The sequence below is a fragment of the Neodiprion fabricii genome, chromosome 1 (assembly GCF_021155785.1).
Source record: "Neodiprion fabricii isolate iyNeoFabr1 chromosome 1, iyNeoFabr1.1, whole genome shotgun sequence".
NCBI classification, from domain to species: domain Eukaryota; kingdom Metazoa; phylum Arthropoda; class Insecta; order Hymenoptera; family Diprionidae; genus Neodiprion; species Neodiprion fabricii.
Genome location: NC_060239.1, coordinates 27,292,815 through 27,312,019, shown reverse-complemented (window position 1 = coordinate 27,312,019; position 19,205 = coordinate 27,292,815). Strand labels below are relative to the sequence as shown.

Genomic DNA, 19,205 nt, shown 5'->3' with positions numbered 1-19,205 from the left:
TTAATACCGTTTAAAGGACTTGATACACATTTTTAGATATTTCAAACCCTGTTAAACAGAGTTTGGTTGTGTAATGCAATTATACCTACTTACTAAAAAAAAAAAAAACACAATTATCCAATATGAGAGGTTCAAATTCACTTTATTGATTCAGAAACGTACAGTATGCATTTGTAAACAACTAACAAAAAAGAATACTATTGAACAGCATCACTATCAGTTGATGTAGCATGTTGTCATAAATAGGTTGATTGATAAAAAATTGTTCTTTTGTATTCGGCATGCGATATTTTTGTGCGTTCAAGTCGATAATCGTTAAAAACTTGTAATCTATTACGAATTACAGATTATCTGCCTCTCCCCCGACCTCGATTAAAACCACCCCTCCCTCTGCCAGAGACTTTTCCTTTCGGTGGTGGAGATTTGGGTCTGAGTGCTTCTATTCTTTCGGTACATCCAGTTGTGATCTGGTTAGTTGCAAAATAGCTAGTGTACAGATCAGTGTTAAAATTCGTATTAGTCAATTCTGGTCCCACTGTAAGCCAGCCTGGCCTGATCGTACTGTCACGCCCAAATAAATGCAATCTGTTAAAGAAATAGTGGGGAAGATATTATAATCTCATTTGCTAGCAACAAGAAGTGAGATTTGGGTTTAACGAAGATCTTTGGAAATTGCATGGTACTTACCGTCTTCTGCCTAGGCAGAAATGTTCAATAATGTGGAAAATTTCAACAGGTTTCTCGATAGATCCGTACTCAGGTTCCTCAGATATAATCAGATCAATATCTACGTTTGCATGAATAAAATCACCATCTGTAGATCTTCGTACAGTCCCTTTAATTCCCATTAGGCAATGCTCTTTTGTTCTCTGCAAAACTGCTTTAGTATCTAAATTTTTACTGTGTCCAGGATTATTTATATTCGTACGTATCCAACAAATGTCTTCACATCTTCTGAAGCCCCACTTTCTCAAACAAAATCTACCCATGTCTAATCCATCGCTACTACCACACCAGAGGAATACAAAACTACGACTTGCCGCTACTTCGCCTATGTCGAGCTCCATGATCTGGAAAAAAATTATTATGACTCTTAGTCAAAGGTGCGTTGACCAGGTTTACTAAAAATTCATTACCGACCATGCCTAACCTGATCCCAATTCCAAAGTTGTACATTTGTGGCTCCACATGTCCTTTGATATTCTTCAAGAGGTGGCTCAATGAGAATAACGTCAAATTTACAATTTAGTTCTTTCAGATTGTAAGCAAGGAGATCGGTTTTCAGGTACATGGGGGGAGTTGCAGTGTCTGAAATTAGGTCATCCTTAAGTTTAATAAGCTCTCGCAACTTTGGATATTCTTCAAATCGATCCGCCAATCCTACATCTCGTATAAAATTCTGAGGGCGTTGTCCAGTGTCGATAAAGTGTTGGCAGTAGTCATTGTGGGGATTTGAGGATTGTGTTCCCTGATTGAAGAAAAGGGTATCATTTGGTATGAATGCGAATCCAAGTTACAACTGATTTTACACCTAATACAAAAGTTATGCAAGAGTGGGTGAAATATAGTTTACTACAAATTTCTGAGCGTTTTCCTAAAAGTACACAAAGAGGGTTGCTTTTTTTTTTTTTTTGTTTAGTTTAAACATTATTCAATTACTAACACTGGAAAAAAAAACTGATAGTATTAAGAGGTTGCATACTTTAAGAAACGTAGAAGAATCTTTATAGACTATTTCGTTGGTTGACACTGTGTCATCCTTCTGTTCTCTAAGGTCGTCATCCGACTTGACAGATGACATTTTTTCACGTTTCCTTTGTGCATCATTGATGTCTGTACCCAAAACTTGTCTAAGCTCATCCACGCTCGAAACCCCAAGCTGAAAATAACATAAATATTACAAATTATAACGTGTTTACATCAGACATAACCTCAAAATCAGAAACACGATTTTAGACTGACTGATCAGCGAGAAGTGTGTCCTCACCGTTTGAGCCAATAATTTCTTTCGCTTTTTAGAGCGCTCTCGAAGTGTCTGCAACATTATAAACTCCTTGTTATTTTAAATATTATCTAAAGTAAAACTGAACAGAGGCACGAAATTGTCGACATGTAGCAGGTGGCCGAAAATACACCCATACGTAAGCTGACAAGCAATCTGTTGTGCTGCCAAGTGGCGGAGTCTACCGGAGAGCGGAACTAGATTAATTTCCAAGAATGCATGACATATAATGGACCTCAGAACTGCATCGGGGGGTTCAGTAAATTCAGTTTCATATGCAGTTTGATGCGGGGTGCAGCGATCCGTTGTCCGAAGTTCGCTCCTTCGTCTGCTCTTTACATTCGGAACTGTCAACCTCCGAATGAATTGCGTAATTTATCAAACGCCGCGGTGAATCGTGAGAATGCAATTACTTCCGGTGCAATTCAAACTCGCGAGTGTAATAATAAATAAAGCGCTAGTCGCAAATTCATTATGTGTTTAGGCGAGTAGAGTGAAAAAATAACATCAAGTCTGGTGACGGGCGCTTATTAATTCGTCGGACCTCGACACATGTGATGTAAAATGAATGAATACGTTTTACGGGACGAAATGCTGCGCGGCTATGTCGTACCTCTTCAAAAACGGTAAGCCGCTCTTTTATAATAAGCATGGTTGCATGGAATTGTAAGTGCATTATAATTGGCGTCCTCTAGTATTTCTTTCAGGGCGGAAAATGACTGTCATAAACAGTAATGGGATGTGCGGTATAAGTATGTGTATGCATTTCAAACTGTTATTTCCATAATTGCGGAAATATCATTTTCGAAGTGGATTTAGTTTACACTGTTCGTCCTTATACTTTGACTGTCTAAATTAGTGGTATAAATGTAATGACTGCGAAGTTTATTTTTTATTCCCATACATTTTCAAATAAATCGCAATTTTTTGATATTTATGTATATAACGTATATTGCTTGTCATCTGAAATTGAATCATTCGATATTTTCTCCTTAAAATTCACCGCTACCGAACGCCGCACGCTCAAGGTCGTCGCGCCTAGTGCGCTTCCACGTTCTAAAGTGTAGGGCAAAGGGATTTCGCCTCTTAATTAGCTTTATTGCATTCGTCCATTTCATTTCACTTGCGTTTCTTACTTATGAGTCTTATAATCGCATATTCGCGCGCTCGATATGGTGGCATGGAGGTCCCCATGGTTCGATCGGCAGGTTTGGAGAAGGCCACAGGGGTCTGAAACTGACCGCGACGGGTCTAATAAAGCTTAGTCCTTACATTCTAAGACGGTGTCAATTTGGTCAATAAGGACAATTGTAAAATTATTTGAAAGTAACGGAACCCAGACAGAAAGCGGCTGGATTTGGGACCTTCCGGGGAAGGCCTGAGTTGCCTTCCTTTGCACCGGTGTGGAGAAGGGTGGCCTACGGTCAGGACTTGGAAAACGTTCGACTCGGGCTAGACGGTATAAAGATATCGGAGTGGACGGTTCTTGCGAACGGAGAGATATCAAGTCTGGTGATTTCTCAGTGTTGTCATTCTAGTGTTGTGAATTTGCAAATTCTGTTAACTGGTTTCGTGGAGGTCCCGGTTATTCCGACGCCGCACCTGCCGCGACTTGTTCCAAGACGTTTACATTCCTCTCCAATTGACGTACATTGCTACGACATCCCAAGGGCTGTCCCATCCTGTAGGTAAGAGAGCTCTCTTAATTGTTTTAGCTAAGCGAATGATCATTCTCATTGTGACATTTTAACATAAGTTGGAAATTAAGCCTCCGGCTTGCAGTGGTTTGTGCGCCATTTCACGTACTTGGATTTTACTTGATTTGTTGAACAAATTCACTATCTTTCATTGGCTTGCTCGGGCTTTTCCCCTCTACTCCGTGAGGGTTTTTATGCCTCGGCAAGTTGTTGTCCGTTGCTAGTTTGCCAGCGCAACTGCCGTGTTTTTATTTAAAAGACCCGGTTACTCATTCCAACCCGAATTCTTCCTTGTGTAGTATAAGAATAATTCACAAGGTATATGGTAGAAGAGGTAAATACCGACTGGAACACCATCCTGGTACCGAAAGCGTAATTACTCATGAGCATGAAGTTAGTAACGTTACTGCGAAGAAGAAATCTGACGGCTTCGTTCGATTTCATTCCACGATGGCTTATTTTGTGTTGAAATGACCCTTCTCTACTATTCCACGAACGTGCTTGAGACACTTTGGCTTGTCATGTTGGTATAGGTAGATATTCAATTTCATAAGATTGCACTGATACTGGTTTTGATGGACAAAAAAAAAAAAACAACGAACAACATTGAATTTACTTTTGACAAAACAAGAAGCGTTTCAGTGAATCTGTGAAATGTATAAGTTTTTCTACGAAAATAAGCCCAGAAGTGGAGCGAAATCAAACGAAGCTACTAGATGTTTAACTAACCTAATCTGATTTGAAATGAACAATTGATGTCTAACGACAATTTGTTTTTCTTGAATTGCTTAACGAACATCACTATATCCTACAAATATAAAGAAATTTGATGAATTCTCAATGTTTGACTATCTTGTAATCAAGTCAATTATTACAGAGGTATTGAATTTCGCTTCACCGGTAATTCGTGTACGAAAAATTGAGGAATATTTCCAGGTTCTTTTGTGCCTATGAATATAATTCGGGTGGCCGGCCGGAAACCGGAAACGTAAAAAGTGTTGTTACGCCGCGCGGTAGGTTGTATATCGGTTGATAGATAACGAGTGTATTGAATTGTTAAACGTCGTACCGTTGATCAAAGGTGAGAAATGAATCACCTTGCTTCTCACCGCTGTCACATAACTGAAATATCCTTTCACATAGAGAGGCGTAAAAATTGAGATAGCTCAAAGTCATTGAACATCATTGCGACTCCTGGTGTGGAATCACATGCGGATAGCGCTGAAGAAACGAAAAGCAAGCGTTGGAAATCATATGGAAATCGATGCAAGTATTGCGATGAAGGCGAAGCGGTTTCATTTCATTAACATTCTTATACTTGCTGATTTTTATCTCATAAATGTGCTTTCCTTAAGTTTCATTGATTTCCAATGAGCTCCCAACGACTAGGTGATTTTCGGTAATTTCATGTGATTCCATTTGAACTGATTCAATGCACAAATCGCTAAAAATCGCCCAGAAAGCTCAGAGATAATTGGAAACGAGGGGTAACATTGGAAATCGATGTATACAGTAAGTCTCGGGGTAGACGTCAAATTGTTTCCATTCATTAAAATTTTACTGATTTCCGTCTTTATGATACTGTACCATCTCGTTTATTGTCATGGTTTACCGTTAAGTGATTTCCAATGGTTTCCCAGCGTTATATGTGTAAATATAACGATAATGACCAGTGATTTGTCGTAACTCTATTGAAAGTTGTCTAGAGCGCTCGTAAGTCATTGAAAATAAAAGGCAAATTAGGTAGAAGCAATAGGAAATAGTCACTACTTGAGATCGTAAACCACTTTACACGAAGCGATTTATAAGAAATCGTTGAAAATTAGCCTTTGGTTTTCGACCAGAAATCGTTTGATATCACCTTAAGTTGTTTAAAATTATATCTGAAATCGGTTGGAATCGCATGAAATCGGGTGAAATTGTTAGGAATCACGTGAAATCATTGAAACGTATACCAATCGCTAATCGTTACCTGATCTCTAAGCGAAATTGCCCTCTGGGTAAAAGTCGATAGAAATCACTCTCAATCAATGTTAACCCATGGTAATCATTGATTTGTTTTCCAAGTAAACGGCCTCTCGTTTAAAGGTTGAACAACGATAAGAGCCAGAATCGCCGGCAAGAGGAACCACGTTGCGCGACGCGAGTCATTCGATCCGGCGTTCGCCGCCCACCTCTCCCCTCCCCTCCCCTCCCCTCCTCTCCTCTCCTCTCTCCTATCCAGCGGCAATTCCGTCGAGCCTAGGTTCGTCGATTTAACTTCCAAGACGCGCGAAGAGTCGGAGAACGACAGTCGGGTTGAAAGCGTCGCGAGTATCGGTGTCACGGCTCTCCCACAGCGTTCAATATTCGTTCGAATTTAGCGAATAACGCGCGGGACGGCGCAGAAAAAAAACTGCGTAAGAGAAAAAAAGGAGGGAGGTCGGAGATCGGGTGATGCTGAGGTGACACCTCGGGACCCGCAGGGCTGCATCGCCGTTCGCCGCGGGGAACTGATTGCCTAACTGCCTGCCTTCTTTCTTTCTTGCTTTCTTACTTGCTCTTTCTTTATTTTTAATTATATTCGATTCGTTTATTCGCCTCTTCTCCCGCGATTCGGTTGACGGTTGTGCCGACGACTCACGTGCAAAGTCGAGTGTCAGTGCCGCGGATTCGGACGACTGCATGCCTCGCGCATCGTCCCTGCCACTGCAAGAAGAGCGACGACCCTATCTCATTGTCAACTAAAAAAAGGTTATTCAAATTTCTGACATTTCCTTTACCCCTCCTTATTTACATCTCGTTCACGATTAAATCGTATACCGTTAATTCTTGATGATATATACTCCTGCAGCGAACGGGTGAAGACCATCGAAACTGGTACTAACGTTGTTGTAACTTATTTTTTCGCTATACAATAACTTGGTTCAATTATACGCGGTCTTATTTTCTCATGTCTTCTCATTGAGATTCGATAAACTTGGTGTATAGAAATTGTCGCATGATGTGCATATTGTATAGCTTCTTTTTTCTTTTTTCTTTTTTTTCTTTTTTCACAACCCCGATATCTGCAGATTATATCTGATGAAGTTTCTCGATTGTTTGAACATGAGAACGGTTCTCATCTATATGATTATCATCATTATTAGCTAATTTTGTTATTCGCGGAGCGGCACGCTATACATTGTGTTCGAAAGTCAAAATTTAATCCGATTAACCGCAGTCGAATAGGGAATTATGGTCAACAGGTAAATTTCTCTTGTCTATTCCTCCCCGAGAGTGTCCTTGGCGATCGTAATCATCGATCGTATCGATATGTTTACGTAATACGTGGTTTAAAATTACCTCGATGCACTTGGAAAATTTGTATTTCACCTATTCCGTCCCCCCCTCCCTCCTCTTCGCCCCCAATCCCAATCCGACAATCGATTATAAGAATTTAAACGCACACGCTTCTTATATTATCCAAACGGCTCGTCAAATATTATTTTTACCAATAACTGCAGTCGTCTAGCAGTAATCTAGATCCACGTTACGTTCGAGGGGAATTCTTTAGGTTAAAATTCCTTCCTGTGGGTTAAAATCACGCACAATTAACGATCCCAGGACACCCGATGGTGTGAGAGTTGTTGGCAGATGTTGTGCCAAAAATAACATGTCCTAAATATAATCGTACGTGTTTCGCGATCAACTTCTTCTCGATAATCACGCCGTAACCACCTGCGTGCATGTTAAATCAGCCATGCTCATGTAACTGCATTTATACATTATATACACATAAATACAAATTGTTTATGCAAATGATCGTCGCGCGAAAATCTTTCTATAAGACGTATAACTGTGTACAGAGATTCAAACTACAGAAGAACGTATCTGAAAGTAAACGTAATATAACAAATAGCCGCTTATATTCATATTTAACGTGTTTATCGCCGAATTAATGAACCCTTTCAATCGTATTGTTACAACATTCTATGAACGTATAACTATATTACAATATGCGTTCGGTGTTAATGTTGGAGTGATTTTTTGTTCTTCTTTTTTCATCTTGTACCTATTTTCTTTTCCTATTTTTTCCCCGCTCTTCGATCCCTCTTGTTTTGTTTAGCAAGAATCGTATCGGCCGTGACTTCCACTCTCGTGCCTCTCTCGCGAATCTTACATCTATTCCTACAATAAACAGGTACACGTATTACACGTATACCTACACGTAGCATAGCGGCAGACTCGACTCTCATTGTCGTAGAAAAACGTGGGAACGAATCTTGCAGCTAGTCATCGAACGACCTCTGTTATTAAAGTTTCGTTAGGTCGTACCTTTACTCTTCGAAATTTTTTCCCAACACCTCGAGATGAGAAAAAAAAGAGAATAAAAATCGTGTTTACCACTTTTTCCAACCGTGAACAAGTCGATAAAGCTTGACATTTTTTACTTTTATACCAAAACTGCACCACGCGTCTTATATTTTTGATTGTGTATCAATTTCGTTACAAATCGTTTAGACTTATTTAAAACATCTGAGTTTCCTTCCGAATTCCTAAATTCTCAAATTCGTGAAATATAAAAATTGCAAATCGTATTTTGATTAACAGTTACCCGGAATTTTCCAAAATTTAATAAACATAAAAACTTTTTCTTCCTAATCGTATATTGACGGATTCTTGAAATGCCACGCGGCTCTTCATTTTCACTGTTTCAAAATTTTATATCGTCATCTTTTCAATGATTTCTTCGAAACGTCGCAAATTTTTACGTGGCATTTTGAATTAACTCGATGGGTGAAATTCGTCGTGCCCCTCAGAAAGAACTCTGAAATCTCAAACAATCGCGGCCAGCTCGTATGTTAAAAATTAAAATGTGCAAATCAAGGGTTCGAAGTTTAAAAACGTGGTCAATACAGGTCAACGAAGGGATTTCATCGAGTGGAAAGATGAGGCCGGAGGAATTGACGAGAGGTTCACGGGCAGCGGAGACAATGTCGGAAACATCGGAAGGCACGGGGACGACCAGCGTTTCCGGCAAGTCGGGATTCGACAGCCGCGAGGAATTGAGGGACCTTGTCGCGGTCCTGGGTATCCTTGATCCCGATGATCTTCATCAGGACAGGTTTCGGGTTGATCGTCGGAAGCTGGAACACATGCTTTTGGGTGAGTAATTGAATCATTATCGAGTTATGAACAATAATTGCTGCGGTTACATTGCGAGTGCTTTGCCTTGTACTGAAATATTTAATCAGAGACGATAATTTATTTGTTGGATTTTTGGCTGAATGCAAAGATTCGTCTCAATTCGTCGATACCTTTTTCTCGTTGTTGTTATTTTTTAATCGGCCGACATTAATAGAAAATTCTTTCTAATTATCTGGTGTTGTACGTATATTTCCATACGTTAATGCATACGTTTTGAAAATATGCGTATATGCGTCCGAGATTTTTATTTCAATATAGCCATGAAGAAGATAAAGCAGTTATGCAACAACAAAAGATAGCTGGTATCGCTATTTTTATATATATATTCGGTTAGCATGTGTATAATCTAATCACCTACCTAAACCATTCTAATCTTGTACACCGTGTGAGATATTTTTATCAAAGTCAAATTAATTGACTATGTAAAACCACGGCGATAATCGACTTCCTACTGAAATCAAAACAATTAATTCGGACGACTCGTTATTAGGTATTTTTTGTATCGTGATGGAAATTTCCGATAACTTTGAAAGTTCAAAACAGGTTGCTGTATTTCCATATGTATGAGTAAATTCGCTAATCTTCTCTTTCGTTACTTTGTGCCATAAGCACACTTTTAATCTGCACCTGTGTTTACTTACAATCTGAGTGTAATCTGACACTCGATTGATTACTGAGACCCCTTGCAGTAATTGCGGGACCTCTGTGAAGTTGGCATCTTATTTTGGAAAAATTGTGGTTTTTTTTTTTTAAGTTCTGGAATTTCATAGAGTACTAGAGTTTTTTGATCATTTTCAAAAATAGTTCCGGTCAATAAGGGGTGAAAAAATCAGTTTCAAAAAGTGGAGTGCTCACTTCACGGGCGAATCATTTTTGGAAAAATGTGTTTTAGGAGAGTTCTGGATAGTATTAGAATAGTTCTACAGGTCTATGCCCATATGAGAAATAGTTCTGATTGCTTACCACTATGAAAGTTAAAAAAATATGCTAGCACCCCGACATATTTTTTATTTTGCTTCGTTAGCGAAGTTCTAATGTGAGCTCTGGGTAGACAGTCGAGAGTTCTGACGATCATTCAAATAACTTTTTGTCGATTCAATCAGAATTTAAAGAGTTCTCGAGATATTTCGTTTCAGTTACAGACGAGAGGCTAAGTCCCGCGCTCGAAAGGTTTTTGAAAGCTACAGAAATTCTGATCAGAGTTCTGGATAATCCAGTGAGAGTTGTAACGATAATTCAAATGAATTTTTTCGATGCGATCGAAAGCGAGAAGGTTTACAATCTTTTAGAACTGTTTCATTTTTCAACCAAATCGAGATGAGTTGTTTAAATGATCATCAGAACTTTTGCTCAGCTACCTAGAAATCTGAAAAAACTTGGTGTCAAAGTTTTTAACTTTTCAAAATCCTGTAGAACTTTCACGGTTTTTATTGAATCGAATATTTTGTTCAAGATCTCAATAACGAAACAAAAAAAAAAAAAAAATAAAAAAAAATTCAATTAGCGGAAACTCTAGAACTCTTTCAAATCTTCGTGGAACTCGAAAAAAAAAATTGCGGTTTTTAAATAATGGGGTGCTAGCAATTTGTTCTTTATTTTATATTTTCATAGCTGTACCAGAACTATTTCTTACATGGGCGTAGAACCGTAGAACTATTCGAGTACTATTCAGAACTATTTTTCCGAAAATGAGGTGCTCCGTGAAGTTGGCACCTCATTATTTGAAACTGATTTTCTGAATCCTTATTGGCCGGAACTATTTCTGAAAATCATCAGGAACTCTGGAACTCTGAGAAGATTTCAGAAATTTCTGAGGAAAATCATTATTTTCAAAATGGGGTGACAGCTGCACAGAGGTAATAGAATATGTGATTTATATGTATCTAGTAAAATTTACGTACGTAGATTCATTGCGGTAGCACATTCAAAGGCAGACGGCAATGTTACGATGAAATTAAAGTCAAGTGTCAAACATGTCGTAATTATTGAATACCTGCTATTCGAAACCGTTTTGTATCTACTCGGAGAAAAAGATGTAATATTATTTTCTAGCCCGCGGAGAGGTTTTCGGATAATTCTTTTACATCACGCAAGCTGCAATCTATAAATTATTCTAACGTCTTTTCAAAGACCTTTGAAACTCGATAGGAATATTTTTGAATTACGTCACCTCGTGAAGCGAATCTATCGCGTATAAAGTTCTCGGACAAACTCGCGTGTACGAGAATCGGTCAAATTTCAGATTTCGTTGGGTGGGGATGAAAGTTTAGGACGATCGAAAGAATAAAACGGTCAAAAGTACGGAAAGCTGCTTCACGGCATTCAAAAATATAAGAAAATCCAAATATTCTACATATTGCTTTCCCCGTGTACTTTATTTATCTACATTTTATGTATTTTCTGTCGTCCAATTTTCTACGTTTTAAGAGGGTAACCACGTCGATTTCAATATTCGCGTATATATCGCCAAATATCGAATTCCACGTATCTCAAACGCGGAAAAGGTTTCAACTATTCCATTCTATACACAATTCTGAACAAAAACACTCCGACACATTTTCATTTAACACATAAGTAGGTTAATGGCATGAAATCTACGAATTTACTATTGCGATGTCGTAGAATTTGTGCCATTTCTTTATTTCTGCGTCAAATGAAAATATGTGTTTTTTTTTTTTATAATTATGTAACAAATGGGGCTGTTTAACCCTTTTTAGATTTTCAGATACGTGAACTTCGATATTTGGAGATATATACCTGAACGTCGAAATCAGCCAGGGTACCCCCTTAAAATCCTATGATACAGAATTTCGTGCTTCTGCCAATTCGACACTACGACTATATTTTATTCACTTTAATCTTACTACATCTTTCCACCGTTTGATTTAATTTTTCAATTCCTGCGGCAAAATATTGCCAAATTTGTTTTTCAAAGTATACGTCGAATCTGCATGCAGACAAATAGGATCATATAAGCTCTGAGAAGCCAAGTTTCTTGGGGAATAATTACTGTACTTGTCTACAACTTTTCTATTCTTCGAAATTGACTCACTGACAAAACAAAGTGTCCAAGAACAGTCGATCTACGATCAAATAAACAGAATGAATCTTTGCCGTTTCGTCTGCAGAGAAATCTGCTCTATATTACAGTTTTTGTCCGAATTTCCCATCTCTTTTTTCGACAATTGAGGAGCAATCGGAGAAGGAATTTCGCATGTTTGATTTGGTTTTTATGTGAGAAATCACGTGTCGTCAGATATGTGTAATAGCCGAACACGTGAGCAGATGACAGGGGAACTTTGTGTACAGAGTCTTTGCCGTGAAATCTGTCACAGACCGTCATGGATCTTACGTACATTATACATCTCGGAGCTAGGTTGAACAACACGGTCTTCTTCGACCGTGGACTAACTGTTGTTGAAATTCTAGCTTCTAAGAATTGTGTTTTGATAACCGGTTGAGCAGACCGATTTCCGTACATACACATATTGTAATATATATCGTGCTTGACCAAATCTGCGAAAACAAACACATTTACGTATAACAATCGAAAACCGTTGAACCGTCGAATTCAAATCCGTTGTATGATTGATAAATTTTTCTCCCGTTAGACAATTACGGCAAATTTTATCACTGTGGGTAATTAAACCGCACGCCTCGCTAAAATGAGGCAAGAAATGTTGATCGAAACATTTAAACTAATAAATTAGTCAGAGTTCAACTGCATTTATCTTCTTACCTGCAATAATTACTAAAACTTGCGTTGCATTATTCTCACAAAAATTTTTCAAGACCAAACTGACCGGACTTCAGAATGCGTACTTACTTGATAATAAGTTGTAAAATAAAATTGTTGAAGGTTGCCTCGAAGCGATAAGAATTATTTTTAGACCACAGGCGTTACGTTGAATAACAGACGCTTGGTAGCTAATCCAAACATACGCACAGTGTTGAAAAAAAAATCATATGAGTTATGCGAGCACGTCGTGCAGCTTGTCGTATATCTATGTATATTATGCGTTTAGACGTTTCTCTTGTATTTTTACTCGATTGATTGTGAAATTTTGCGGTTTCTTTCTTCATTTTTTATTCACCTCGTTTTACGTAGACGTCGTTAATATTCGCGCGTAGCTCGAGGCCTTTTTCTTTCTTTCTTCGTTTTATTAACAAAAGCAAATTCACCTGCGGTAATCGAAAGTAGTAATTACGATGTACCGCTATGCTGGTATATATTGCAACATCACGTGAATTATTACAGAGTAATGTTCCAAAATCACAGGCCAAACGAGTTGCACAAACTTTTATATCAACTTTCACGCTGCTAAAATATGCTTAGAAAAAATATTTCCTCATATGTTTCTCATACCGCACGTTTCAACCTGCGTTTGAACTTCTGTCGCTCTTTTGCGTTTTCTTATTTTATTTCATTTTTTTCTTTCAAACGAATTATATTTAAAAACTTGGAAATAATTTTTAATTCTAATCAAAGTGACTTGGAATTTGTGTTATCAATTATTGTGACTATAGTCGTGTGAAACGGAGAGAAAAATGTTGATGAAATCGATTGGCAAACCATTCTAAGTATGCATGATAAATATCTAGCGGTGAATTTAGTTTCTAAATATCAAGCAGGATCTCCGAGTTTCTTGCCCACACTGTCATTTCGTATTCCTGTAATATAAACTTCAACTCTCCGAGAGTCCCGCTATAAGGCTGCTTCTCTTAGTTTAAAAATAACCGTATTCAATGATTTTAGGAAACTGTGAAAAAGAGAACGCTTGATCACGCAGCAGAAAAAAAAATTTTCCTATGTATAACATATCCGTACATCTTATATATGTAGAATTTCGCGAGGTATTTTTCCTGTGTGGCTTTTGACCTTACCGAAACGTTCTGCAATCAAGATTTGTATATACAGTGTACGAAGAGAATATTTACAATGAAGTTATGGGAATCTAAGTGACCATGTGTTATTTTGATTTTTTTTTTTTTTTTTTTTGTTTTCAGGTGACAATGAAGCACCGGAACCAGCTGACACTTTTTTTCACAAGGTGAGTCAAATTTGTTGAAAATTTCTCACCTGATGACGATGAAAAGAAAAGAATACACAAAATTGAAACACAACGTGTATGGATTACATAATGTTCGTTTATTTATATGGATTTATTCGAGGGCGATAAGCGATCAGCGATTGCGGAATACAGTAAATATCAAGTACGCGTTGATGACCAATATTGCAAATTTTACGTTCTACGAATCTGTTTACATTTACGACTATACTTTCACATTCCGTTACACTATGAACTTTGCATACATATCAAATTACATATTCATATTTCCCTGAAGCGAACAGGGTACCTAAGTCACGTGACACTTTAAGGAAATTGCCATTGTGTTGCATGCTCCTAAATCCGAATGACAAATGCAGACCTCTACTAGAAACATTGATCCCGGATAATACAATCTGTTCTTTATATGAGCTTAAGTGGGTTGTAAACTTTAAATACTCATTGGAGGTCGTACGGTACTTCTACCTTTACCGACCGAGTAAACTCACCCCATTTCTTCCTATATTCAGTAAACAAAGGAACGGAAAGGTTTCAAATTTCGACGATGAATCGCTCTTTGTTGGCGGCATTTAGGGTAGTTACTCATTTAGTAAGCATTCAGTAAGATAGAAAGAAAAAGGTTAAGTTTGTTAGGTCGGTACAGGTAGAACTACTAAATTACCTTAATGCCAATTTAGTGTTATCGCGATGATTCATGCTGAAGTAAATCGTTGTTTTACGATTTTGGAACTGCCTGAATTTCGGTAAGCCGTAATTAAAAGAACACACTCGTATTTCGAAAACTTAGTTCCATCAAAATTATTGTAAAATTAAGAAAATGGTGATTGTTTCCCCAACGTTTCGTTACGACAACATTACTAACTTCAACCTCGTTATTTGCTGTGGTTTTTTTCCTTTCAATTTTTTCCAAGATTAATTATAGATATGCATAATACCAATGACTTAAACATCGTTTGCACAATTTCAAGTGGATTTTCAATGCGGTGAAATTTTCACGCAATCCAGCTTTCTACATAGCAGCAAATTGTCAGGTTCGCAATTGTTGTATTGTGCACATGTTTATATTTTAAAGGATGACGCGGGAAATTCAACAACGACGAAGGTAATACCGCGATTGTATATTTGCCGAGAATAAAACGTCATATTAATTCTGAGAATACCACGTGGCCTCGATTAGGAAAGCGTAATAATGAATTCCCAACGAAACCGCAACTTCCTCATAACAGGTAGCGGGGTGATACAAGTTTCCCCATCCATTTTCTTGTTCGAGAACTCGTGACATTTTATTACCGCTGGAAGAAAAATAAATATTGAAGCGGAAATTGACCAGAAAAAATTGTGTTACCAACGAAAACTCAAAAGTTCTACTAACCTTTGAAATGTTAATTAACAACAATAATTGTAAATTATTGACAATACAATTAATCATGGGTATCAATTCTCTCTCCATGTATCTCGTGTGAGAATTAGCTTTGTTCGAAAGATGTTTAATCGAACGAATTGAAATTGAATAGAAACACGGGAGAGTGGCAGGATAATTAATAAATATCATAATTTTGATAATTATTGCTAGACGCGTATGTGTATAATAAGTATTGCGTACAGGACACGATTTTTATACGTGTGATGTAAATGCACTGTTTACGCACATGACACGATGCAGACGTACTTTGCGTAATTACGTCATCGGTGGCCAACTAAGACAGTGGCGTAGAAATGTTGGGGCATTGCCATGTAATCGGTGTTGAATACTTAATCACGGCATGACTTGGCATTAAGTGTCTTAAACCGACTCGCAGATAATATGACAACTGAGAGTTTTGGCAAGATATAATATTCAAGGGGAATCGACTGCTGCCTTATCATCGTTACTCGACTATCGTATTGTACTCGTTGTCAGTGTTTGTATGACTCAAACATACAGTCAGGGACAAAAATGTGGCGAAACAAACGTCGGAAAAGTCCAACCGTGGCTAATTTTATTATTAGTTTAAAAAAAAAGTCCCTGTGATAAGGACGAAAATTTTTAAAACACTGAACTTTAATTGTTGACATCTTGTCCTTAACACTGTCAGAGAAATGTTAATTCTTCAGCAAAAAACTTGGATAATTTTTTAAATTTTGATCAATAACATTGGATTTCATTCGAATTCTCTACAAATACAAATGAAACTTATCATCAGTTGGCAAAAATTAAAAAAACGATATGGATTTTTTGGTGAAGAAATTGTAGAACATGCGTTTTTCTCTAACCTTTTTTAACGTAATGAGGTGTTTATAGTTAAAATTCAGTGTTTCAGCACTTGTTTTAGAATAGTCTCACAATCAGTGATATTGCTTACATCTTTACCTTACCACGAGTTTGTTTCAATCATTTTTGGACCTGACTGTACATCCAATATGTTCCGAAATTTCGGTGCGAAAATATGTCGGTCCAATATTGAAGTCCAACTTGAGATTATTCAATTTTTCCTGTTCGAATTCGAACTTTAACATGTTGCGAAGAAGAATGCTTCGCGATTTCGATTCGGATCCTGCGGATAGTTTGGCGACTTTTTTATGCCGTACTGCTTGGAATTTGATCGCTTACCGAACCGCATTTCGAGATCGAGTTTTTGACGTGACCGAGTATAATATAATGTTACCAATTAAAACGAACAATTTTCAATGTCTTATATACGCAGGCATCTGTGATGTATGTATTTGTGCGTATATTTGAGACGTCGATAAATGATTGTACCCATGATTCGAAACGTGTGGAGATTGATGTGTGCATCGCTTCTAATTCTGCATAACGTCGATTGATGAACGTTGAAGAAAAAAATGAGGAAGAACGAGAGTCGGCAGAGAATTAAGCGTTTCCTTTTGCACGACAATTTGAAATTCATAATCGTCTAGAGAGTGATCGTATTTGAGTTTCTGTGGCAGATGATTTAACTCATACTCGTTTTTCACCGCTCACTTGCGACTCCGCGATATAAAAGTATAGTCAGATATATGTGCCTGCACAAACCACCAGAATATCGGAAGCTGACGTTGCTATTTTACTTGCCTACTAATGGCTCCTTAAATCTTTTTTCGCCACTAAAAGTAATAATTAGGGCAGTCGTACGGATAACACAGGTCTGCAAAAAAATATTTTATTTCAGCTGCATGGCATGTTGATGGTAAATATTACGTTTTCGATTTTGCTGAATCTAAAAATTACTTCCGTTTTCCTCCATCGTGTACGGTATTTTTTCAAAATACGAGGTGTTTGCAAAAAAAAAAAAAAAAACACCATTTCATTACAACGAACTAAACAATATTTCTTATAAAACTAAACAAGCACTTTCTTCATGAAATGTATTTAACATTCCGTGTTCATTCTTTTTCTCTATTAAACATTCACTTCTTCTCTTTGATATTTCTCCGAACACGCTTCCGCTTTTTATTTTCTGTTTCCCTGTTTCTATTTATTCTTGAGTTTCACTCTAATGGATATTAAATGAGTTCAAGAAAAAACCTGGCTTCATCAATTTTTTTTTTTAGTATTTCACCCGGTTTCAGTGAACAAAAATCTGAAAGAAACAGTATGAAAAAAATCTGTGCAGTTTTTTGATTCTATACCTGTGTAATGGTATGAATTTTCAATCACGTTTTGGTGAAAATTCATAATGAAAATATTATAGATGAATATCTTGACGATTTAACCTCTTTATTAGTTCTGCTTCGTCTTCGTTTTTCTTTCTTTTCTTTTCCTTGGTAGGGAAACCGTTTCCTTGCCGAATGTTGAAGTAGGAGAGAAAACAAAAAAAGAAGAGGACAAAATTTTCGAAAACAGGATAATAATTATGGTTTAGACGTACGGGGAAAAAATCGAATGCACTTGCGATATCTCTACGTCCTTAATATATATATATATATATATACATACATATATATTTATGTTAATATATGATGTCAGCAAATGACGTCACGTTACGAGACATTGCGGCTCGTTCGACTCGTTTTCCGCAGAATGAAATGCCTCTTTATCATTATAAATTCGGAAGCGTTAACGGCTGTCCACTTTTCGCCGATTGACGTTTGTCACTATTTCAAGTGGAACGAAAAGTAAAAACGAGTGAACGAATGAATGAATGATTGAAAAAAAATTAAACATTTATCGCCGTATTATCTTCAGGTCGTTCAATTCGGATTCAATATTTGCAGTCGAAAAATTAATCGTTTCTGGATCTTAAATATATTATACACGTATATATACATATACGTATAACTTTATTACCTATCGTATATTAAACGGAGCAAATCTTATCTGATACATCTGTTGACGGTATACGATGGATATTTAGTTATTTTCTATAATTAAGCTTAGGTGTTTTTTTCTACACATTTACATTACTTCATCGTCACACGCGAGTGAATTTTAAGTACCTTGCAAACAGCCGATCGTTGGCGGCAGCTGGTTTAAGGTGCGATGCGTACCTCTGACCTATCGATCCCAAATATGGAAAAAATGCCGAATTCCAATTTCTAGACGGCTAGGCTTTACGCGAGGCAGTGAATTTGGTGAAAAGTATATGCATAGACATGCGTATATGCAAGTATAATAGATTTCGAAATTAATTAACACGTTATTTTTACTTTCCGACTACAAGTTATTAACTTACAACACAATTAATACGTCTATAGGTATTATAACATTATACACATACATATTATACATACATTTACAAATTGGCGATACTCACGCTGTGACGTAATATCAGGCTAACCGATACTTATTGGTTTTACGAAAAGAAAAAAAAAAAACAGACAACGGAGCTGCTAATACCTATACATGTGCACCTTATCCATGCATAGGTGAATAATTAATTAATCATACGACGAGAAATAACTATATACCGTGTATAGTTATACTTGGTAAATTTCCGTCAAATTTTCCGTGCGCAAAAGACGATGCCTGGCAACGCGCGCGGCTCTATCGTACTGTATACATACACATACCGCGTGTGTTATGTATACATGTATACGTTGACGTGTTTTACCTACATGTTTATCCTATAATACACTCGGATCAGGTTGTACAAGAGTTCTGTACATACACAGCTGCAATGTGAGCGATGACCACTGAGCTAAAAATAATCGATGCATTGATTAGTCGGGTCCAAAAAAATAATCGAACACGACTCGATTGAATCGACAAAAATTAATCGATTAATCGCTTGTTTCATATTTTTTTGAACCGATACATTTGAAACCAAAATTTCTTAAATTTCAGTATGT

General features: G+C 37.2%; 2 protein-coding genes across 5 annotated transcripts in view; one reads left to right on the top strand and one right to left on the bottom strand.

Moving 5' to 3' along the window:
* Positions 1–123: 123 nt before the first annotated feature.
* LOC124174429 (N6-adenosine-methyltransferase non-catalytic subunit) lies at positions 124–2,182 on the bottom strand. Its single transcript, XM_046553591.1, has 5 exons — positions 1,988–2,182; positions 1,703–1,879; positions 1,151–1,468; positions 688–1,070; positions 124–585 (listed from the first exon to the last, which is right to left on the bottom strand). Exons 1-5 carry the CDS (start codon positions 2,042–2,044, stop codon positions 348–350), a joined length of 1,173 nt encoding a protein of 390 aa, XP_046409547.1. The 5' UTR covers positions 2,045–2,182; the 3' UTR covers positions 124–347.
* A 113-nt stretch (positions 2,183–2,295) lies between these two features.
* LOC124174408 (protein bicaudal C homolog 1-B) overlaps positions 2,296–19,205 on the top strand; it is a 44,742-nt gene continuing 27,832 nt past the window's right edge. For 2 of the 4 annotated variants that reach the window (XM_046553571.1, XM_046553545.1), the window contains exons 1-3: positions 5,970–6,432; positions 8,580–8,826; positions 13,876–13,919. In XM_046553571.1, the coding sequence (XP_046409527.1) occupies positions 8,610–8,826; positions 13,876–13,919 (261 nt within the window). In that variant the 5' untranslated portion in view covers positions 5,970–6,432; positions 8,580–8,609. Of the gene's footprint in view, positions 2,629–3,669; positions 3,691–5,969; positions 6,433–8,579; positions 8,827–13,875; positions 13,920–19,205 lie in introns of those variants that run through there. The other 2 variants (XM_046553551.1, XM_046553562.1) reach the window with 2 other exon arrangements.

What these genes read in the sequence shown, in the direction of transcription:
- LOC124174429 (XM_046553591.1), bottom strand. Translation starts at nt 2,044, where the DNA reads ATGTTGCAGACACTTCGAGAGCGCTCTAAAAAGCGAAAGAAATTATTG. An exon ending in AGAAATTATTGGCTCAAACG is followed by an intron (nt 1,880 to 1,987) that starts GTGAGGACACAC and finishes TGTTATTTTCAG; the next exon opens with CTTGGGGTTTCGAGCGTGGA. An exon ending in AACTTTGGAATTGGGATCAG is followed by an intron (nt 1,071 to 1,150) that starts GTTAGGCATGGT and finishes ATTTTTTTCCAG; the next exon opens with ATCATGGAGCTCGACATAGG.